The 20,115-nt window shown below is 43.5% G+C and overlaps 3 protein-coding genes across 5 annotated transcripts; 2 read left to right on the top strand and 1 right to left on the bottom strand.

The window, feature by feature from the left end:
• The first annotated feature begins 251 nt into the window (after positions 1–251).
• ATP5MF (ATP synthase membrane subunit f) lies at positions 252–4,028 on the top strand. Its single transcript, XM_025166682.2, has 4 exons — positions 252–379; positions 1,948–2,055; positions 2,873–2,989; positions 3,875–4,028. Exons 1-4 carry the CDS (start codon positions 364–366, stop codon positions 3,901–3,903), a joined length of 270 nt encoding a protein of 89 aa, XP_025022450.1. The 5' UTR covers positions 252–363; the 3' UTR covers positions 3,904–4,028.
• Positions 4,029–4,175: 147 nt separating this feature from the next.
• On the bottom strand, positions 4,176–11,586 carry CPSF4 (cleavage and polyadenylation specific factor 4). Of its 2 annotated transcripts, none has more exons than XM_007428247.3 (8): positions 11,353–11,586; positions 10,020–10,070; positions 8,832–8,984; positions 8,184–8,279; positions 7,774–7,867; positions 7,367–7,439; positions 6,284–6,409; positions 4,176–5,581 (listed from the first exon to the last, which is right to left on the bottom strand). In XM_007428247.3, the coding sequence occupies exons 1-8, from the start codon at positions 11,453–11,455 to the stop codon at positions 5,513–5,515; spliced, it is 765 nt and encodes a 254-aa protein (XP_007428309.1). In that variant the 5' UTR covers positions 11,456–11,586; the 3' UTR covers positions 4,176–5,512. The 2 variants fall into 2 exon arrangements, with proteins under 2 accessions (XP_007428309.1, XP_007428308.1); XM_007428246.3 differs by having other exon boundaries at positions 6,284–6,454; positions 11,353–11,584.
• A 257-nt stretch (positions 11,587–11,843) lies between these two features.
• On the top strand, positions 11,844–19,822 carry PTCD1 (pentatricopeptide repeat domain 1). 2 transcript variants are annotated; one of them, XM_025166678.2, is made up of 9 exons: positions 11,844–11,923; positions 12,273–12,900; positions 13,870–14,010; positions 14,458–14,676; positions 15,415–15,516; positions 16,499–17,254; positions 17,459–17,575; positions 18,065–18,247; positions 19,608–19,822. In XM_025166678.2, the coding sequence occupies exons 2-9, from the start codon at positions 12,430–12,432 to the stop codon at positions 19,791–19,793; spliced, it is 2,175 nt and encodes a 724-aa protein (XP_025022446.2). In that variant the 5' UTR covers positions 11,844–11,923; positions 12,273–12,429; the 3' UTR covers positions 19,794–19,822. The 2 variants fall into 2 exon arrangements, with proteins under 2 accessions (XP_025022446.2, XP_025022447.2); XM_025166679.2 differs by lacking the exon at positions 11,844–11,923 and adding an exon at positions 11,930–12,081.
• Positions 19,823–20,115: the final 293 nt, after the last annotated feature.

Genomic DNA, 20,115 nt, shown 5'->3' with positions numbered 1-20,115 from the left:
TTTTTAAAAGTGGGAGGGGGTCCTGGGAGCAAAAGGTTTGAGGGACGCGGGGGCAGAGCGGATCTGCCTTTTCAGAAGGGGGGCTTCCTGGCGGGCGAAGAGAATGAAGATGCTACTAAACTAAATTATTACATTATTTAAATTTAAGATGCTATTAAATTCCGGCTATTAAAAAAGCGAACGGGACCCTCCCCGCCTGCTGTCTCCTGCTCCGGACAGCCCCGCCCCTCGCCTAGCCCCCCCCAGGAGGCCCCTGCGGAGAGGACGACCTTCTGCCCGGCGACCCTCCCGCGCCTGCGCGCTCTACCTCTTCCCAGCAACCTTTGCGGACGGAACTCCAGGACGTTCCTTAGCAGCCGCAAGATGGCGGGTCGACCGGGTGAGTCTTTCTCGGGGGCGGGAGAGGCCAAGGTGACCCCCGGCTTTCTCGTGGCCTAAGGCTCGCTTCTTTCCTCCCAGATAAACCGGGTGAGGCAGCCCGGACGCGTTTTGCGGACGTTTGGGACTCTAGCACCCATGAGCCTCGCTGGCTGGGGCTCATGGACTCTGGAGTCCACCGGGCGGGGGCTGAGGGCACCAATTCGCCTTGTCTCTCGAGCGCGCCAGGCAGAAAGGCAGTAGGGGAAGCTTCATTCCCCCCCCCACACACACACACAAAGACCTGTGTTGTCCCTCCCCATAAATGCAGAAAGAAACGGTGCAAGAGTTTGGGGGAAAAGAAAGGTGGGATTTTATTTTTATTTCTTAAATGCACATGCCCTGGGCTGGAGGTGGGCGGCCTGCACTTAAAAGCAGAATAATAATAAAAAAAAAGAAAATGCATGACGTGCTGACATCCAGAGCAGCCGACCACCGCGCTAGCCATCCTCCCAAGCCCAAGATTTTGCAAGCACAAAAATTGGGGGGGGGGGGGGATGTGGTTCTTGTCTTTTGGAGGAAAGTTCTGCTTTGAAGAGCGGATCACCTGCCTCCCTTTGGAACTGAAGCAAAATGATCCCGACAGGAGTTTAACCTGGCTGGCCTGCCACAGTTTTCCCTCATTCTTAAAAGAGAAGGGGAGAGGGGAAAGCATTGGCTGAATGTGGTTTTTGGATTTCTGCAGCGGGGTGAGGAAGTTTTCGCCAGCTGCAACTCCCTTCATGAGATGCTTGGAGGGGCTAGCCCAGTGTTGTTCAACCCGGGCGACTTTAAGCTGTGTGGATCTCAACTCCCAGAATTCCCTAGCCACCATGCTGGGAGTTGAAGTCCACACAGCTTAATGTTGCCCAGGTTGAACAACACTGGGCTAGAGAGATGGAGGATTTAAACTGGGTTTTTAACCCATTGCGGATGTTAACTGGTAAGGTACCTCTAATCAGTCTGGCATCTGACCTGCATCTCATCAGCCATCTTCCCCTCTCTTTCCACCCCCCTTTCCATCTCATCCCAGTTTAAATCCTACATCTGTGCATCTGAGGAAGGGAGCTGCAGCCCACGAAAGCGTCCACCTTTTCACACAACCTGCTACCGGGCTCCTGACTTTTTTTGCAGCTGTACATGAATAGGGCTTCCTCCTACAATGGCTTGGGGTGCAGAGAATGAGGTTAACCAACTCCTTATCTTCTGGGGCTGCTTTTTCTCCCCCAGTCCCTAAAAGGCATGTTGATAGGGACATAAATCTGTTTTTCTTCAACATTTGAATATTCTGTTTTTACATCGAGAGCCAGGGCTGTGAAAACAGGACAGTGGGAAGACCTGGGTCCGCATCCCCACTCCGCCAAGGAACGATTTTTAATCTCCATCTCAGTATAATGGAACTCAGAGATTTGTTAGAAAGAGAAAGGGTTTGAATTTTCTCTTCTGCTCTTGAGAGACTTAAAACAGGGATACGCTTGTAAATTATATTGATCTCTTGGCGATAATTCCTAAATGCTGCATCCCTTTCCATGTTTTGGGTTCCTTTTCTAGTACCTATTAAAGATATGAAGCTCCTGGACGTGAAACTGGGTCAGCTGCCCTCCTGGCTAGCATCACTAAACTACACCCCCAGAGCAATGTTTGAAGCTTGCCGGAGAGGTTAGTATTTGGAAAATGTGTCTTGGGGGGGAATGTTCCTTAGGAATTTTACAAGATGTATATTGGAATTTCCATGACAGTAGCATTTCAAAATTCTGTTATTAAGTTTGCATCAATAATACTCTGGCTATAGCAGTGTTTCTCAACCTTGGTGACTTGAAGATGTCTGGACTTCAACTCCCAGAATTCCCCAGCCAGCATGGCTGGCTGGGGAATTCTGGGAGTTGAACTCCAGACATCTTCAAGTTGCCAATGTTCAGAAACACAGGACTAGAGAGTATGTGGTTAGTAAAACTATTAACTCCATGAAAGTATTTTGGCTTGGCAGTCAAGATATGAAAATATGTGATTCACCTGCAGTTATTAACCAAAATTTCAACTAGCTACTACAATTTCCACTGAATTCTGCAGCGTACGGTTGCGTTGCAAGCTTCTGTTTTCATCTTGGGATCGTAACCCGGAATTTGAGCGTGTCTCCTGCACCTCTAAATTGGTATTTTAACGTGGTCCGTACGCTTTGATCAGTGGTTGCTGGCGGAATGGTTGAGTAGTAAAACTTTCTAGTTATTGAAAAAGGAATTTTGTTCTGGGCTACAGCTTCAAGGACTCCTGGCTAAAAATCCCACTTAACTTGCTAAGTTTAACGAGATTCACTTCCTGGTAAAAATGATCTCTAATTGTGGCCTCAGGTTTTCCTCCTTTTGTCCGTTATTTTTGTTGCCACTAGATGTGCGTTTTCTTCCATTTTTCAAGCTATTATTCTTAATGACCTGTGTCCATCACCCTGGCTTCTAAGGTGGGTTTCCACTTTGTTTAGGCCACAACAGGTTCTACTCAAAATACTGGGATGTGAAGAAATGTGGCATCAGCGGTCCGGCCATATTAATAACGGCTTATGTGATTTTCAGCTATTATACAGTATACGACCATCTTAGTAAGTAAAATCTTTTTTTTTTTTAATTACACGATGTTCACACAATGTGCCAAGATTCTGTAGGAAGTTAATGGGGTGGCAGATGTTTCTGGCTGCGTTCAGAGACTGGCTTCCATCATCCCAACACAGTGGAACCAAATTACAACGTACAAAAACCTGGATTTGAAACCAATTTTATTTTAAATTCTGGTTCCTGCAAGTGGGCAGAGGCGACAGATTCATATGACATGAGTAAAGCCCCTCAACATGAAAGACTGCATGAGAGGAAGAGTAAAATAGCCAGGCCCACGGCCCTGTTCGCTCAATGCAGGGGGAGACCTACACTAAGGCCCGCTGCATTGTGGTTTTGTGGTTGAATAGACACAAGCTGCTCTGGCAGCTTAAGGCAGGTTTCTCGATCAGTGTTGCATTAGAGACGCTCTGGATGTTTGTGGCCTTGAAGAGAATTTTATTTAGTTCTATCCACCATTTAAACTCGTTGGCCAAATTCTGTTTCTAGGACTCCTACTCACGGTATGTCACCTCGCTTCTGACCAGCCCTGTAATCTAATAGAACAGGTGGGAAATAGGGCTTTGAGACTGTAGCTGCAAAGGACCTTCTGCCAGGTGCTGGTTAAAATTGATTTTCCCAGAAATCTGGTAATTGCAACCAAGAGCAGGAATTGGCAGTACCCCATAAGCTTTTCCTGTTAGACTGCACTTCCATCTTTTTTTTTTTCCATTCACCATGCCCAGATAGGGTTGACAGAACTGTTAAGAGTTCAGTTACCTTATTCATAGATTTCCCTGGCCATATGTAGAAATGTTTAAAACAAACACTAGTTTCTGTATGAGAATTTTAAGAAAATTGCAACCTAACCAAACTGGTTTGTTCTGATTATTCAGAGGAGGAGCGCTGGAGAAAATATCACTGAGAATCCTTGGACAAGTATAGAAGTTGGCTTGCTGTGACCAGTCAACTAAAGGCAACCGACCTCTGGATTTCTCTTATAAAATAGCAAATGTATGCTGAGACCAATAATAAAATATTCAGTCTGTGTCTGGTAGAACTAATTTCAATACTAGGAGACAGATGAGTGAGAATACAAAAAAAGCTTCCTTTAAAACTATAAAAATAGTAAGTATTTGAAGATATAATTCCAGCTTCACCAAGATCTAGAATATTAAACACACTTAGTATGTATCTTTTTTGAAATTGTACAGTTGTCTCTTTTTTCTCTTGATGAAAAATGCCAAGCTTTGAACAATACCCGAAAGCTTTTTTTTTTAAGGCTGATTCTTTGCCATTTTGCTGCCTTTGTCGTTTGAAGGGTTTGCTTCACTAGCACTAACTCATGAACATCCATCTTCTCTAGTTGTTTACAGTGACAATGATTTTTGAGAACAAACAGAAAGGTTAGCAGTATAAAGCTGTTATAATTATAAAGGAAATCATACTGGCTCAAATCCATATAGCTTACTTTCCAAAGAGTAAAGGAGAAAGCTGAGAGCATAGGAAATATGGTACACCATAGTGACTAGAAAATATACTCCAATTCAGATTCTCAGAATAATTCAGATTTGTGAGTGGAATTACATATTGATAACTCTCTTCCAAATGAAACAATGATATGACAAAATATTGTTCTGCAGCAGAGTCTTTAAAAGAATGGGTTTTTATAGAGGGCTGCAGGTTACTCCTAAGGTGAATTTAGGCTTTTGTTTTCTATTTTAAGAAAAAGGGTTTTAATTGAGAATTTTGGATGTCAGAACATTTTGTTCCTAGGGAACTTTTGGTAATTTTTTAATGTGTTTTGCACATTAAAATTGCATTGTACTGGCACACATTTTAGATTGCTTTCAGAATGAAGAGAAGATTTGGTTTTCCCATAAGCCTAAGGTCACTTTTAATAATTTGGAGTTTTCTGCCCACATTTGTTCAGCTGCTAACCATGGCAGTAAAAAAAGAAGGAAAAAACTTCAGAGAGAAGCTATAGCTGCAGGCAAATTCACAGTGGACCCCCTCTCTTTCTCCTGAACAAAATGAACTGCTGCAAGCAGCTGAGTCGCTAATTCCACCTTGAATTAGCCTTCAGCCCAGACAAGGAGCACAAAGATGCAAAACAAAGCGGATCTGGGCAATGGCTCACACGCAAATATTTATCATCTTCTGCCATAGCCAAGGACGGCTGAAAGAACAAAGACCTCCAGGCTAAATGTTTTTGAAGGAGAAGCTCCACAGTTTTGAACCAAAAATCCCTATCCCAAATGTTTTATTTTAGAAGGCTTGTGTATTAAGTTTGCTTCTTCAGGCTGCTTTCACATTACATTCTGTGAACAAGGGCAGGCACTAAGTTCTAGCCTTAAAAATTAAAACAAGGAAATACCCCCCCCAAAAAAAAAAGTAGTTGCAAATCAAGTAGTCCTTTCACTGGCCAGTCCTTTGGTGCCGGTATAAAAAAAGGTGGTTCAACAGTTCAAGATGACACTAGAGATAATTCAGCTCCCAAATATATATATAAAAATGCTGTAAAGTCTGCTGATTCATTGCCCACTAAGGAAGGCCAAGTGTCCTTTGGTACATCTGTTGGCATAATGTCCTTTTTCACCACACTAGGGAGAAGAGAAAAATGTTATTAAAGTACATACAACTAGAAGCTTTTAATGAACAGTTTAATCTGGATATTCACAATCATAGAGAACCTCTGGTTTTTTCTAAAGTAGCTCCACTCTGGAGGTCCATAGTTAGAAGCATCAATGCTTTGTCTCTTTCAAAATAATATTCTTGTAGTATAAATCAATAAACGGCTGCTGTTTTATACCCCATCGTTTGTATTTGGACAGGCGGGATATATGTCCATGGGCAGGTTTTCCCATGAAAACTTAACACTCCGTACAGCTGAATTTGGCACTGCAGTAACTACCCAAGGGAAAGCTATGGCCTACAACACAGTTCTCCCAAGATCTATTTATGATTTCAAGCTAACGCTTTCCAACCTATTCTATTACTAGCCTTCATTCCCCATTGTCCGTATTAGACTATAATGGTACAGATTTCTTAAAATGTCCTCCTCTTTGTGTAGAAATAAGGAAAAAAATCTCACATGCTTTTCTCACTTTTCACAAAGATGAGAGTCATTTCTCAAATTCCACCTCCTAGAATCAGAAGGGAGTATCCAATTTTTAAACAGTGAAAGCATGATGTCTGTTACCGTCTCACCTCCAGAAGTCAGGGCTGGGGGTGGAACTGCCCATACCAAAATCCCTTGCACGTTTCATTCCCTAAGAATACGCAGCCTTGGCAGCTTGCCTTACCTTATAACAGGTGACCTGCTCCAGGGGGCGTGGGCCTCTGTTCCCTATGCTGTTGTTTTGGGACTGCATAACCCCAATGACCTGTGGAGTCCTCTGCTGGTTGGGAGAAGAGTTCTGATTTGTCAGCTGGATGAGAGAGGATGACCTTTGTAATGGCGTGTTATTGCTTTGCTGAAGAGGGAAAACAGCCCGCACAACAGGTAAGCACCTTAGAGGCAGCTATCTCTGCTAACATCAGACAAGAATCAGAAGAATGTTGCCCCAGACTTGGGCCCACGGTGCAAAAGGTAATCCACACACCTCCCTAAAACTACCCCGGGACAAGTTTACAGTGTTGTGAATCCTTTCGAGCTTCCCATGAGTCTGCAGTCCTGGGACCTGCCGAGTGATCAGAGCATCATCTAAGCCAGTGTTGTCCAAACTTGGCCACTTTAAGATGAGTGGACTTCAACTCCCAGAATTCCCCAGCCAGCCATGCTGCCTGGGGAATTCTGGGAGTTGAAGTCCACTCAAAGTGGCCAAGTTTGGACAACACTGATCTAAGCCCAGCTCGTAGATAAGTGGTTGATGCTTAAACTTTTCTCTCAGCTCTGGGTCTCAGACTTCCAAAGCAGCTCCCAAGATACGTTCTTCTTGGCTATGCTTTTACAAATGCCGCAACGAAAAAAGAGCACCATTCAACTGAAGATGGTGGGACTCTCAAACTCTACCTCAAATGCTCTAGGTATGCAGGAAGAGATGTGCCCATATTAAACATATCCAATGTTCTCTTCCCTTAAGTGAGTAATGTCTTCCTGTGCAGCGCTATTATCCTGCGGCAGTCTGATTGTAGTATTACCTGTGGTTTTAGCCTACGTTTGTAGTGCCCTTAGTTAAAAGCACACGATAAATTACTCCTCTCCTCCTCCTCCACAATCATTAAGTGCCACTATAAAAGGAAGAGCCTCTCTAGCAGCAATAAATGTGTACAATTCACCTGTTCAGACAGACCCGGTTCTCTTTAAGAAAGTAAGTTCAAAGATGATAAGTCTGAAACCTTTGGAAATGACCTTCTGAGGCAGCTGAAAAAGCGATCTAGCTTACCTTTTGTTGCGGCTGTGTTGGCGGAGGCAGTGGAGGTTGCTCTGTAGTTCCCATGGGAAGTTCGAATCGAGGACTATTTTTCAAAAGAAAAAGAACATGTACGTATGGAAAGATAGGAAGACCAAGCTGATAAAAAAAAGCACGATTAGAATCTAATTCTCCCAGGAGTACTTCAAGCTGAGCTACAGAAGCCATACCCTCTTGAAAATGGGAATACTGCTTGACAGATACAGAAACTGTAATATTGGGCTAAATATTTTGAGGATGAATGTTTAAGAGACAGCGTGAAACCTGAGCTTGACACTTAGGAAAGGATTTAGGTGAATTCTCTGAAAACTGCACACCTACGTGGCTTAGTAGTATAAGGTGAGGGGAGACTTTTAGGACAGATCCTGGAACATACTCACTGCATGAATTTGCACGCGGGCCCTTCTGGACAGAAGCCTACCAGATAATTCACACAAATAACACGCCGTGTGTGTCTGTGTCTGCAGAGAGGACCTACAACATAAAACGCAACGAATGTAGACGTTACACAAGGAACGTGCAGGCCACACAAGTCTTTCCCCCTAACACTAACCTCACCAAAGGCAACTTGAGATTTCTAAGTTTTCAAGCAGCAAGAGCTTGAATTCTCTATAACTACAAGTATAACTACAAGTTTTTCTTCAGAAGTGAAGAAGGTAAGTTTTCAAGGAGCCAAACGTCAAGCGTGAGACTTTGCAAGCTGGCCTTACTACCATGTATCAAAGGCCAAGCTTCAAGTCTGTGTATCAAAGGCAGCCCAGCTATCAACAGTCACAAGCTGAATACCTACCATGTTTACAAAAACCTCGGTCATACCAAGGGCAATCTTTGATTTTAGATTCTGGGTCAATATGCAAGAATGGACACTCCTTGTTGCTGCATTCTCCTGCAACAGACAATCACCAGCTTCAGCGCACCAAGTCATGAAAAGCCAGTTTCAAGAACAGTTACGCAGCATTAAGAAAGTCAAGCACTTTCTTTATGACCAGCACCGACACCTTTCATCACCACTCACTTTGAGATGTAACATGCAATGTGCTAATCTTGTGCACGTACACATCGCTGAGCAGGGGTGTAAAGAAACTGGTAATTTAAACATTAAAAATCGTATCAAAAAGCAAAGCCAAGCACATTATCAGTAATCAGTGCAGGGCTGACTGTACAGCAATCATTTGCTCTACCATGATTCAAAACACCCTAATCAAAATGTCACCAAATGGTAGCATAATAGTCAGGTGACTGGCTTACAAATCAATGCACTTTGGGTTGAAATCTCATTTCCTCCAATAGCGTCTCAAATAACTTGAGATTATAAACTCATTACAGTAAGGTTTGCCACAACAGTGGATGAAATGCATTCCATGGTAACCTACGGAGCCCATCCCCCTGTAAAAGTCAAGTTTAAACAGCAGCAATTCGTTATTACATTTTCCCTTACCGTATTTTGAATAGAAGTAACATTCTGGCATCTTGGTCATGTCATACTCATGCAAGAATTCACACTGGTCCCCTTTCTTGCACAGTCCTCGTAACCAGTGTTTACAGACTACTGTCTTTTCACCACTGATGTGCCGGAAGGGACACATCCCTCCTGCCATGGAATATGAAAAGGAGATATGAAACACGGTAAGAAATCAATATGAAATACCTCTATGCTATAATGTTGCTTTAATTTGCAGATATGAAACATGTTAAGGCAACAAGGGAATAGCTGATCTACATGTTTTTTAAAAAAATATAAGGTATTCATACAGTAAATTCAACCTTTCCCCAGCAGAGCCTTCTAGACCAATATGACCAAGAGTTACCATGTTTTAAGACAAACTTACGCTATGAGATCTTGACATATGATTTTTATTCTTTTTTTTGAATATTTTATTGGGGTTTTAAAATTACAAGGTTAAAAGTTAGAAATGAAAAAGAAAATTGAAAATACAAATTATAAAGAAAAGGAAAAGAAAAGGTGAGATAACGTAAAAGAAAAAGAAAAAAGATATGAAAAATAGATAACTTCCAATCTATCTCTGGTCTTAGGAATAATAAGAGTATCATAAGTGCTAGTTTTTAATGCATTAAATAGGAATAATTCTTTGTCAAAACATATCCCATTACATTTATAATCTAATCTTCAAATCCCCATGTAAGCTTCACCCCGCCTGCATTTTGCAAATAGTCCATCAATGGTTTCCATTCTTTAAGGTAATAATTATTTGAGTTTTCTGACATATGATTTTTATTCTGATAGTTCAATTTGTAAACCAATAAGACTTAAAAAATAAGGCTCTGAATATAGGTGATGAAAAGGATTTTTCATAAGCAATTTCTCCTCTCTTCCCATGGAACATCAGGAACTCCTGTAACCTGAAAACTGGGCGGCCAGTCTGCTTGCACATCCTCTGGCTACATAATACTTTATCATCCTGTGTTCATTTATGGGATAGAGATCCCTCTTATATACATCTTGGGGGAAGGGACTGCCTTTTCTATACATTCTCTATAAAGCACTATATATACTGATGCACTGATAAAATAAAAAGTAATTAATGATTCACAATAAAGAAGATGATGAATTTTTAACTCCTCCCCTCTCTTTCAGCCTTCCAGCATATCTGCAGTCATAGCTTACCTTTCCCACAAGCTGCCTTTAAAAAAAAATCACAGACAGCAGCACCCGACTCTGTGAAGAAAGATGCACAATGAAGGTCTCGTTACCCCAGTTACAGTTTAAGCAATTTTTTTAATGATCAGTTACACTATCAAACTGCAGACAAATACAGACAGATGTTCATGGCTAAACATGTTTTAAGAGCCATTTTCTAAAAGCTCAAAACACTTCTAGATATTTCTGTGCCCTTAACGACTATGTAACAAACTGAAATCCAAAAAAGGTTTTCCCAGATTTTTTTTTCTTTTTAAATAAGTCTGTGTGGACCACGAACACAGGCCAATCATAATACATTTACAGTTTCTCTGAAGAATTGTATTATTCTTCAACCAAAAGCATCATAGAATAATTTCCTCTTTATTGAAATATCTAACAAACCTGGGGATGCATTTTCAACCCTTTATTAAGAAGGCATATATAGGTATATGCCCAGGGAGCATCACATCCTGTAGAAGACAATACTCTGTCCTTTTAAAGGGTACGCTGGGTGTTGGGGGGGAGGGAATGGCAGTGGGAAGAATCATTTTAGCTTACAACTGTCAAAATCCTTTGGTTCTGGCTGCTTGCTGAGACTTCTGGGGGTTAAAATCCCAAACATCTGGAGGGCACCCAAAGGTTGCCTCTCCCTGCATTGTCTTCTACCTGGAAGTCCCACTGACCTCAACAACTGCGTTCACACAGCATGCCAGAGCAGGTCCCCGAATGATCCCAGGTCCGGAGTTCACCCAATACAAAGAACCATGAACCATTTAGATTTAGACAACCCACTTAGCCACTCCCCAAACCCCTAACCAAGCTATGCAGATGCAGCTGACCTGGTTAAGCATGTTGCATGAATGCAGCCAGTGAGGCATTATTTCAGGAAAAGATTATTATTGTTATATTTTTACCTTGCCTTTTTTTACATAAAGGCAGTGAACACACCTAAGACTTTTGCCTCCTATTTTTCCCACAACTCCGTGAGGTGGGTTGGGCTGAGAGATAGGGACTGGCCCAAAGTCACCCAGCCGGCTGGGGATGTCATGGCTTAATTTATGCCTTTATACAAAGGAAAGGGAATTCCCGACAGAAACCCATTCCTGCTCAATCTCTGTTTGTGCTTCTTCCTCCTCCCTCCTCCTCCCTCCTCCCTCTAGTGTCACGTCTTTCAGGCTGTCCAGGCCAGGGGATGAACGGGCACGGTCCTCCAACCAATTTGGGTGGGAGAAAGTTTAGGGATCCTAAACCGTCTTGGACTCTGACGAGCTGGAAGGCCTCTGGCCAGGCTCTCGCGTCCCCGGACTCCCTCACGTACTGTCCATGCCCGGGAAGGGCAGCGGCTGCGCCCCCAGCTGCTGCTCCACCGCGATCTCCAAGTCGAACTTGATGTGGTCCACGCTGGCGATCAGCTCCTGCATGGCGGCGGTGGGGAGAGGCCGACTAAGTGGGGTGAAAGAGCCGGGACCTCCGCGCGAGGCGCCTCAACTCAGCCGGGAGCAGCCCTGAGGGAAAACTGGCCGAAGCGCGGGGGGAGGAGGAGGAGGAGGAGGAGGAGGAGGCGCGCGCCACCGGCTGGACCAATCGGAACGCAGCCCCGCGCGCGAGGCACGCTGGGACTCGTGCCTCGTCGTCCCCCGCGCTGAGCCAATGGGGGAGCGGCTCCGAGCCCGTGAGGAAGAGGCCCGGAGGCGGACTTTTCCTGCCCCCTCCAGCCAATCAAAAGGAGGTCTGTTCTGATTGGGCAATAGGGAGGGAAAGGGGATGGACTGACCTATCCACGCACACGCCCGTGGAGGGCGAGGGGTGCGACGTCCCGCCCTTGAGGAGAAGTACCGCCTTCTAGTGGGCGTGGAGAACGAGAGGAAAGGGCCGCGCGGACTGAGCCGGTGAGGGTGGCTGGGGCGAGGCTGGCCGCCTTCAAGAGGGGATCTCAAACTCGCTCGACCATTATTTCATCTATTTATTAATCCGCTCCGCCTTTCCTTCAGGAGGTCACACATAGCACTCCTCCCTCCCATTTCCCCCTCAACAACAACCCTGCAGGGTAGGCTGCCACGATAAAGAGAGAAAGAGAGAGAAGGCGCGAGGGACAGGCCCAAAGCCTCCCAGGTTGCTTCTGGACTGAGGACGGACTTGAGCCTGGCTTTCAATGCCTTTCCCACCAGGGTCAGAGGAGGCCTGATAAAAATGTTTTAATTTAAACATTAATTTAATGTATTTTTTTTTCATTTGCAGGATGGCTCACACAATAAAAATATTTCCATGCTGCTTTGGATGATTCTCCCAGGAAAGCAGGTGACACTGTTTTGAACTGCAATCCTAATTCCTTGGATCTGGACTCCAGGGTACAGCTCCCTCGTCCGGTGATGAGAGAAAGGAAGGCGAGATCAGCATGATTCCTCAGCGGGTGTGCCGTCACTTTTCTGCAGCATTTACCCAAAGAGGTTCTGCCTGTCCTTGGCTTTGTTCCGTACACAGTTTAAGAGCCGTTCCTGGAAAAAAACTGATATGGCCCCAAAGCCCACAATCCACAGGTTTTCTGGACCGGAGGCTTATTACCACATCCCTGGCCGTCTACAAGTTGCACAACCGAGATTTGAAAGAGATGGGCAGCTCGTCAGAAGTGCTTCCTAAAGAAGAGGAGGAAGAGGAGAAATTTGATGCTGATGAAAGCTTTGGGCTGTTGACTCAGAAATATTCTTCCAGGCGCTTTTTTCGTGCAACTTCGGCTGATTTTCACAACTTACAGCTTCAAACTGAAGATGAGGATGAGGAGGAGCCAGAAATAAAACCGAGACAAGGTCGAAGGAATACCCCGTACTGGTATTTTTTGCAGTGCAAGGCATTGATAAAGGAAAATAAGGTCATTTCCTTGGCTATGTTTTTCTTTCCTTTTTTAAGAGATGGGGTGTAGAGGGCATAGAGAATGGCCTTGGAGGACAGGGGGAAGATCTGTTCCCAAGGCAACAATCAGGCATTGGTTTCTTAGTCTAGTCTACCCTATAGGGTGAATGAGGATTGAGAACCTACTTGCAGGAGGGAGGAAAAAATCAGTGCCTTAAATCTCCAGTTAAAAATAGGTAGCAGAAAATATATTTTCTGGAAATTCTAGAGAAGGCTGTTGGCTTCTCTTCACTTGAGAGTCTGTTAGATGCATCGGATTATAACTGCCTTGATCTCTCGTCAGCAAGGTCAGCAACCCTCCTGTATGCGAATTGTGACTTGTACGTTAGTACGGCACAGAGTTCAAAAAGATAAAATAGAGAGGGATCTCCTTATGCTATCTAACACAGTCATCTCTAATCTTTTCAAACCTGGAATCTACCTTTAGCCCATCCATGCACTGGAGGACTTGCTTCTTAATTTTTATTCCTGTATTTCTGTGGTGATAATGGGAACGTTTCAATTCAACTTTGGTTGGCCAGGAGTCCATACAGTGGTTCCGAGCCACCAGCTAAAGACCCAGGATGTGATGGTTCAGCCATTTTACACAATAATTGAAAGATTGCATGTGTGTACATGGTTGCTTCCAGGTCTTAAAAAGTTAATAGGAGAGATGGTGGGGAGGCTGGGAAAGAAATGGAAGGGAGAATAAAGGAAATGATCAAAAGATTGAAGGCCAATCCATTGGTAGCTTATCTGATCAGTGGTAGTTAAGCCTAGGTAGTGAGAAGAAACATTTCAAGTCGTTCAGAGAGACTCTGGCTTAATGAATTCACTACATGTACCCCGGATTTGCATTACTGCAGTCTGTGTAGTTTTGACTTCCTTGAACTTGTCCACCTTTGTGGGGCTCCACAGTTAACCCTCTTCCTAACTGTCTCCTCTGTAGCTGGCAGAGGCCCTAGATCTGTTTGAGGTACAAATGCTGAAGGAAAAACGTCTCTGGCCAGAGGAGCGCAACTACACCGTGCTGATTGGTGGATGCGGCAGGGTTGGCTACCTGAAGAAGGCCTTCAGGCTCTACAATGATGTAAATACCGCAAGCTAAATTTCTTTCAAAGGGAATTTCTGTGAGATGGGGGGTTGGTTTAAATGAATAAGAACAAATGGCAGGTTTAAATCAGCGATTGGCTGGATCCAGTCCAATTGGAAACCTAATTGATTTTGATTTCCCACTGATGCTTCCTCATATATGTCCTAAATAACACTACAAATCTGGCTGGGGAATTCTGGGAGTTAAAGGTCCATACATCTTAGAGCTGTCAAGATTGAGAAACACTCCTCTAGAGGAAGTCTTCACAGTATTCTCGCACAGCAGCCATTTATAAGATTATGAATGTAACTTACACTCGTTCTGATCAATAGTTTGAAAGCACCCCGTTCATTCTAAATGATGTATAATCTGTCGCAAAGACGACAGATTGCTTTAGTGTTTTTCTCTATTAAGCTTTTATCTTGTTACATTATTGGGAGGCAGATGAAAAAGCGAGACCTGACACCAACCCTTGCCACATACACAGCCCTGTTCAATGCCTGCGCGGAGTCACCCTGGAGAGACAGCGGTCTGCAGAGTGCACTTAAGTTACGACAGCAACTGATACAAAAAGGCGTGGAGTTGAATCCAATTGCATACCGCGCTTTGTTGAAAGTCTGTGCTCTGTGTTCAGATCTCCACATGTGCTTTGATGTACTAAAGGTAAAAAAGGATGGGTTGGTATAAATTTATGACTGTCTAGGTCTGTTTGTAAAGTTGTATCTATCAGCTGCCTTAGAAACCTCATATTGATATTCAAAATAGGACATGAATCTTCCATAATAATAATTTATTAAATTCATATGCCGCCTGACTCCCAGCGACTCTGGGCAATTAGGGCCATAATTAAGCAGTGTCATTATGTTCCACAAATGTCAACAGGAATTTCTGAGGTTGCAGCTGGGAAAATTGTTATGAAATGTATCCCTTGGTATTCACTGTTGTTTCACCTGCCTTGGAATAGCCTGTATAAACAACAGAACAGAAGCTCCTGTTTGTTTGCAAAGAAATGGATGCTGGAATCCTAGAAGACTTTTTCCAGTCTTCACAAGATTTAGACTATGGCAGGATTCACACGTTGCTGTACAGCCATATATCAGGTTTATAAAAGGTAGTGCCTAGTTCACACAACACATTAAGCCAAAACCAGATAAAGTGTATGATGGTTTAGTACAGTAGGTGAAACCAGTCACAGGATGTATTTTGTTGCCTAAGACAGATTGGTTTCTGCAGCTCTCCAGGTGACCTCAGCAAAAGAACACATCCTTAGTTCTTAAAAATGTCGTGGCAAATTTCTAGAGATCTGTTTTCTGGAAATTTTGTATTTGGATTACAGAACAGCTGATCGGTTGTTACATCTTTGCATTGAAAATTAATGATGGAATACTTGCCTTTTCTCAGGAAATGGTGGGAAAGGGCCATCAAATCACCACGGATACTTTCAACGTTCTGCTCATGGGATGCATAAACGACAAGGAGAACGGGTTCCGTTACGCTTTGCAGGTCTGCTTTCTGCTTTTTGCTCCCTTCCCATGGTGGGAACAAACCAAGCTCTTTCTCCCCTTTCATTGGCTGAAGCTATTTCTCTTAAGGTGTCACGTTGTGCTTTTTTTTCCTCTAATGCATTTATCCATTACGTTATTAATCTTGCAAGCACAATCAAAGAGAAAACCCCCTTAATATAAATCTGTACATTGGGATATCTTATAGTTTATTGTTGCGTGAGGTAGAATCATCCAGGAAGGAGATGTTGAAATGGATTGAAAATTCCAGTTTATTATGCAGAAGGGGCTTTGGGGATTCAAGGGGGCTGTCTTTGGAAGGAAACCAAACCAAATACGCTAAATTCTGCAAATAATTTAGTACGCTGTTACTTCAGGATTAGCAGCGTATCATCTGAGCTTCAGTCACTCCATTTGTTACTATTAAGTTCCCAGGTCCAATTCTGAGTGTTGGTTTGGACCTATAAAACCCTACACGGCAGAGAAATGTCTTCTTGATCCAGATTTAGCCTGTCTTGTTTGTCTATCGCTGGAGGTCGGAAGGTCTCCACCCTGCATGAGATGAAGGGAGTGGAGACCCAAGGGTGTGTCTCTGCACTGATGGCAACCTTCCCACCCACACGGACGCTTTGGAACCACTTGCCTCCTGAGATCTGAGGGCTTCCCCCAAGCTGGTTAAGACCACGTTCGGAGGGGCTTTTGGTCCAGGTGGTGGGCCTGTGCTCCCTTTCCCGACTTTATTACGGGGAATTTTGTTTACCGCTTTTTAAATAGGGAGTTGCGTTGGGCTGGTTCTGTCTCATCACCTTTGGAGTGGGCGGCATATATGCGTTTTTTTCTATAAAAGTAAATAAATCTCCCTGTAGTATAAGGATGTTGAGATTGCGGTTACATCTTTTTATTTCCATTTGGGCAGTAACTTTTCTAATTGTCTAGAATGAGTGTGCATCAGTTAATGATCAGTACTGGTTTTTTTGAACCAGGTTTGGCAGCAGATGGCAAAGCTGAACCTAAAACCCGATCAGTACACTTACAATTTGATGCTTACGGCTGCCAAATACTGCGGCCTTGGTGACCCCGGTGTGGCTTCTAAACTGTTACTAGGACCCTCAGAGGAACGCCCAACGATCCTGAGGCTGAATTCTGGCAGGGAGCAAGGAACGAAGGATCGGAGAAGAAAAAGAGGTAATGTTCCGGCTTTAGTGTCGTTGAATGTCGAAGCCCTGGAAAAACGTATGTTCCCAGAAAACGACACAAAAACTGAGAAACATGATGGAAACAGGGATAGTACCAAGGACTGTACAAAGCCAAAGACAAGCGATAGCTCTGATCTATCAGGCTGCGTTACGGACAGGAGTTTGGTGATCTCTGATCAGAACCAGTTGGTTCCGGAGTCAGCAGAAGAAAACTCTTTCTCGGAGCCTACCTTTCCGTTCCCCAACTTGCTGGATCTGCAGAGCCCAGGTCCCAACGTGATTTCATTAGGGACTGTGGCAACACCCGCTGATCGACTAGCTCTGATGGGAAACATGGAAGGTTTCTTAAAGAAAATGAAGGATGACAAGGTGGCAGGAAATATTAGGACGTTCATATTGCTAGCTGAAAATGTAGAGCCCGACAGCCCGTCAGAAGCGTCTTTGTTGACTGTCATGGAGGAAAATAGCGTGAAACCAAACGTAGCTTTTTTCAATACCTTGATCAGAAAAAAGAGCAAGAGGACTGATCTGGAGGGGGCAAAGGTAAGATCATCACCGTATGGGTGGGAGCGCCACATTAGCCAAATTCAGCTTTGTAAGAACTTTGTAACACTTTTCATTCCTGCTTTATTTTTTAGGCAAACTTTGGGGGCTACGATGATATGCAAGAAACATTAGCTTAATCTGTAGTTATTGCAGCTTTGGGGGAATGTGTACGGCCTTGCTTAATGTCTTTTCATTTTACAGGGCTGGTTGCCTTTAATGTTGAAGAAAGGAGTTTCACCAGATCTATATACATTTTGTAACTTAGCCATTGCCTGCCGCAGAAAGGAAGATGGAACGCAGTTGCTGTCAGACATGAAGGTACAAAGGAATTTAGCTTCTATAACTTTTGGGGCTGCTGGTAGAGAGCCACGTTGAGGCCTGCAAGAACTAAAACTTTTTATTAACGTTAGTAGATCTAATCTACTTGGCCTTGCTTTTAAGTACTTGTCCTGGCTGCAAGCTAGAGCAGTCAGCTCTTCTGGTCAGCTGCACTTGGTGTGATTTCCCTCCCCTCATTCCTTCTTTTTTAAAAAATGTAAACCATTCCAGGACCGAGATTCAGATAATTTCCTGGAAGGGGAAGGGGAAAACCAGTCACAGGGCTCCAAAGCCTGGGGTAGATAACCCACCTCTGAGGTGTTGCTTTTTTTAACATGCTGTGAATTGAAAATTTTGAGGCAGTAATCTTTTGTGTATAAATGTTTGTCAACTCCTCCCTCTTTGCCTAGATTCCTACAGAGACCGGTACGTCCCTTCTTCACAACTGTCTTTGCCTCAGTTTCAGGACTTTTTATTTATTTGTTTCAGCGATCTGGCATAAAACCCAATGTGCAGATCTACGGCGCACTTATAAACGCAGCCGTGAAGAGACTCCATTACACTTACCTCATAGAGATCCTAAAAGACATGAGCAGGAATCAGGTTGCTCCAAATGAAATTATTATTAACCAGCTGGAGTTTGCAGCCCAGTATCCTCCTAATTTTGATAAGGTAAGATATCCTCTACTTCTTTGTTTGCGTAAACTTGCCTTGAGCTGGTTTAAGCCACGCCTAAAAAGTTAGAAACGTAAACTTTATGTAAAGGGTTTGGAAGGCGTTAAGTTGGCATGAACACTGAAACTAAGTTAAGCATATTTTACTTGGGAAGTGAAATGCCCACTTTAAGCTCCACCTCCAAAGAAAATCCCATTCACGCCTTTATCCATGCAGCTAAGTGATGCTGACTCGATGGCCCATCATCACCAGTTCTAGCACTCTTGCACATGCTCGTTGCACTCGTGCTGTGTCCTGCACCAGACGTGGGCTAGAAGTAGAATGGGTTCTCTGGGGTGACTCGTGCTGGGTCAGCAAAAGTTTCATCTCCCACCTTAGCCCATCCCACTTCGTGGTTGAACAGAAGCAAAGTCTTTCAATTGCTAAATGAGGTTATTGGAATCAAGGAATCTTTGGAGAGAAGCTAGATTTGGGGCCCTGCTCCAATTCTGTATGGTAAAAAGAGATTCCTGGAGGGAGCCTGTGTTCAGAAATGCTGCTTCTCTGCAATTTAGTGCCCCTTTATGAATTATAATGCCACATTTGCACATCTAGGTGGCAGCACTTAGCCAAGCATGGCTAATCTCAAAGAGCTCAGACATGGTTAATAGCCAGATGAGAGACCGCAGAAGATAGCAGAGGAACTACATGGCATTCTCCATGAAATTACTAGGAGTTAAACTTGAATCCCAGGAATCTTTACTTAGACCTCATTCCAGTTGGGGGACTTTGAAAACAAAGTCAGGCCTATAAGCCTGAAACTCTACAGGTAGTCCTCAACTTACGACCACAGTTGGGCTCAGAACTTCCCTTGCTAAGCAGTGAGGTTGTTAAGTGAGTCGTGCCCAATTTTACCACCTTTTTTGCTGCAGTTGTTAAGCAAATCTTGTGATCATTAAGCAAATCTGGCTTCCCCCATTGACTTTGCTTGTCAGAAGCCCCCTGGGAAGGTTGCAAATGGCAATTATGTGACCCTGAGACGCTGCAACTGTCGTAAATATATGCCGGTTGCCAAACACCTGAATTTTGATCACATGACTACAAGGACACTGTAACAGTCATTAAGTGCGAGGGTTGGTCATAAGTCACTTTTTTCAGTGCTGTCATAACTTTGGTCATTAAATGAATGGTCGTAAGTTGAGGACTACCTGTATGTCTTTGTCCAAGAACCTAGACGATATGCCAGAAACAATTGGATGTAGAATAGTGCTTCTAAATTATATTGATTCTGGTGAGAGTTTAACACCAGCTCATGCCATCCTCTCTGTCTTGATACAAGGTATGTTTTTAATAACTCCCATTTGTTTTCTTCTCACAGTACCAGAAAAGGGACCGTTATCTAGAGAAAATTGATGGCTTCCGAGCTTTCTATTTCCGCTGGCTTAAATGGATGCCAGGAGAAGAAACACCACATCCTTGGGCAAATTACAGAAACAAGAAGTTGGCACAAAGCAAAGATAGCACAGGGCTGGAACAAGACCACGATAGCCAGGAGAAAAAATAAAAGAGTTATTGTTGACAGTTCATAATGATGATCAGTTGTGATACTGGCACATTTTTTAAACTGCTAATTCTATGGACATCTGTTCACCTCAAGCTCAAATAGACCCCTAGGTGTATATACAATTGCAGCCCAAACTTATCTGGAACAAAAACAAGATCTAGCAGTATACTTAGCAATATACTGTCCTAATAAATTATGCTTTTCTATTCTTGTTACAGATCTAGCATCATGTTCCCACTCCAAAGGAAATTTAAGTTTATTCTTGTTTTATAGTGATTGAGCAGATCCCTCATCTCTTTCTAAAGCCATTTCTATGACACGT

This window comes from Python bivittatus, unplaced genomic scaffold, assembly GCF_059951505.1.
Source record: "Python bivittatus isolate LINGU-HERP-01145 unplaced genomic scaffold, Pbiv_v1 ctg000560_np1212, whole genome shotgun sequence".
Classification (NCBI taxonomy): Eukaryota; Metazoa; Chordata; class Lepidosauria; order Squamata; family Pythonidae; genus Python; species Python bivittatus.
This window is presented reverse-complemented; position numbering and strand designations above follow the sequence as displayed.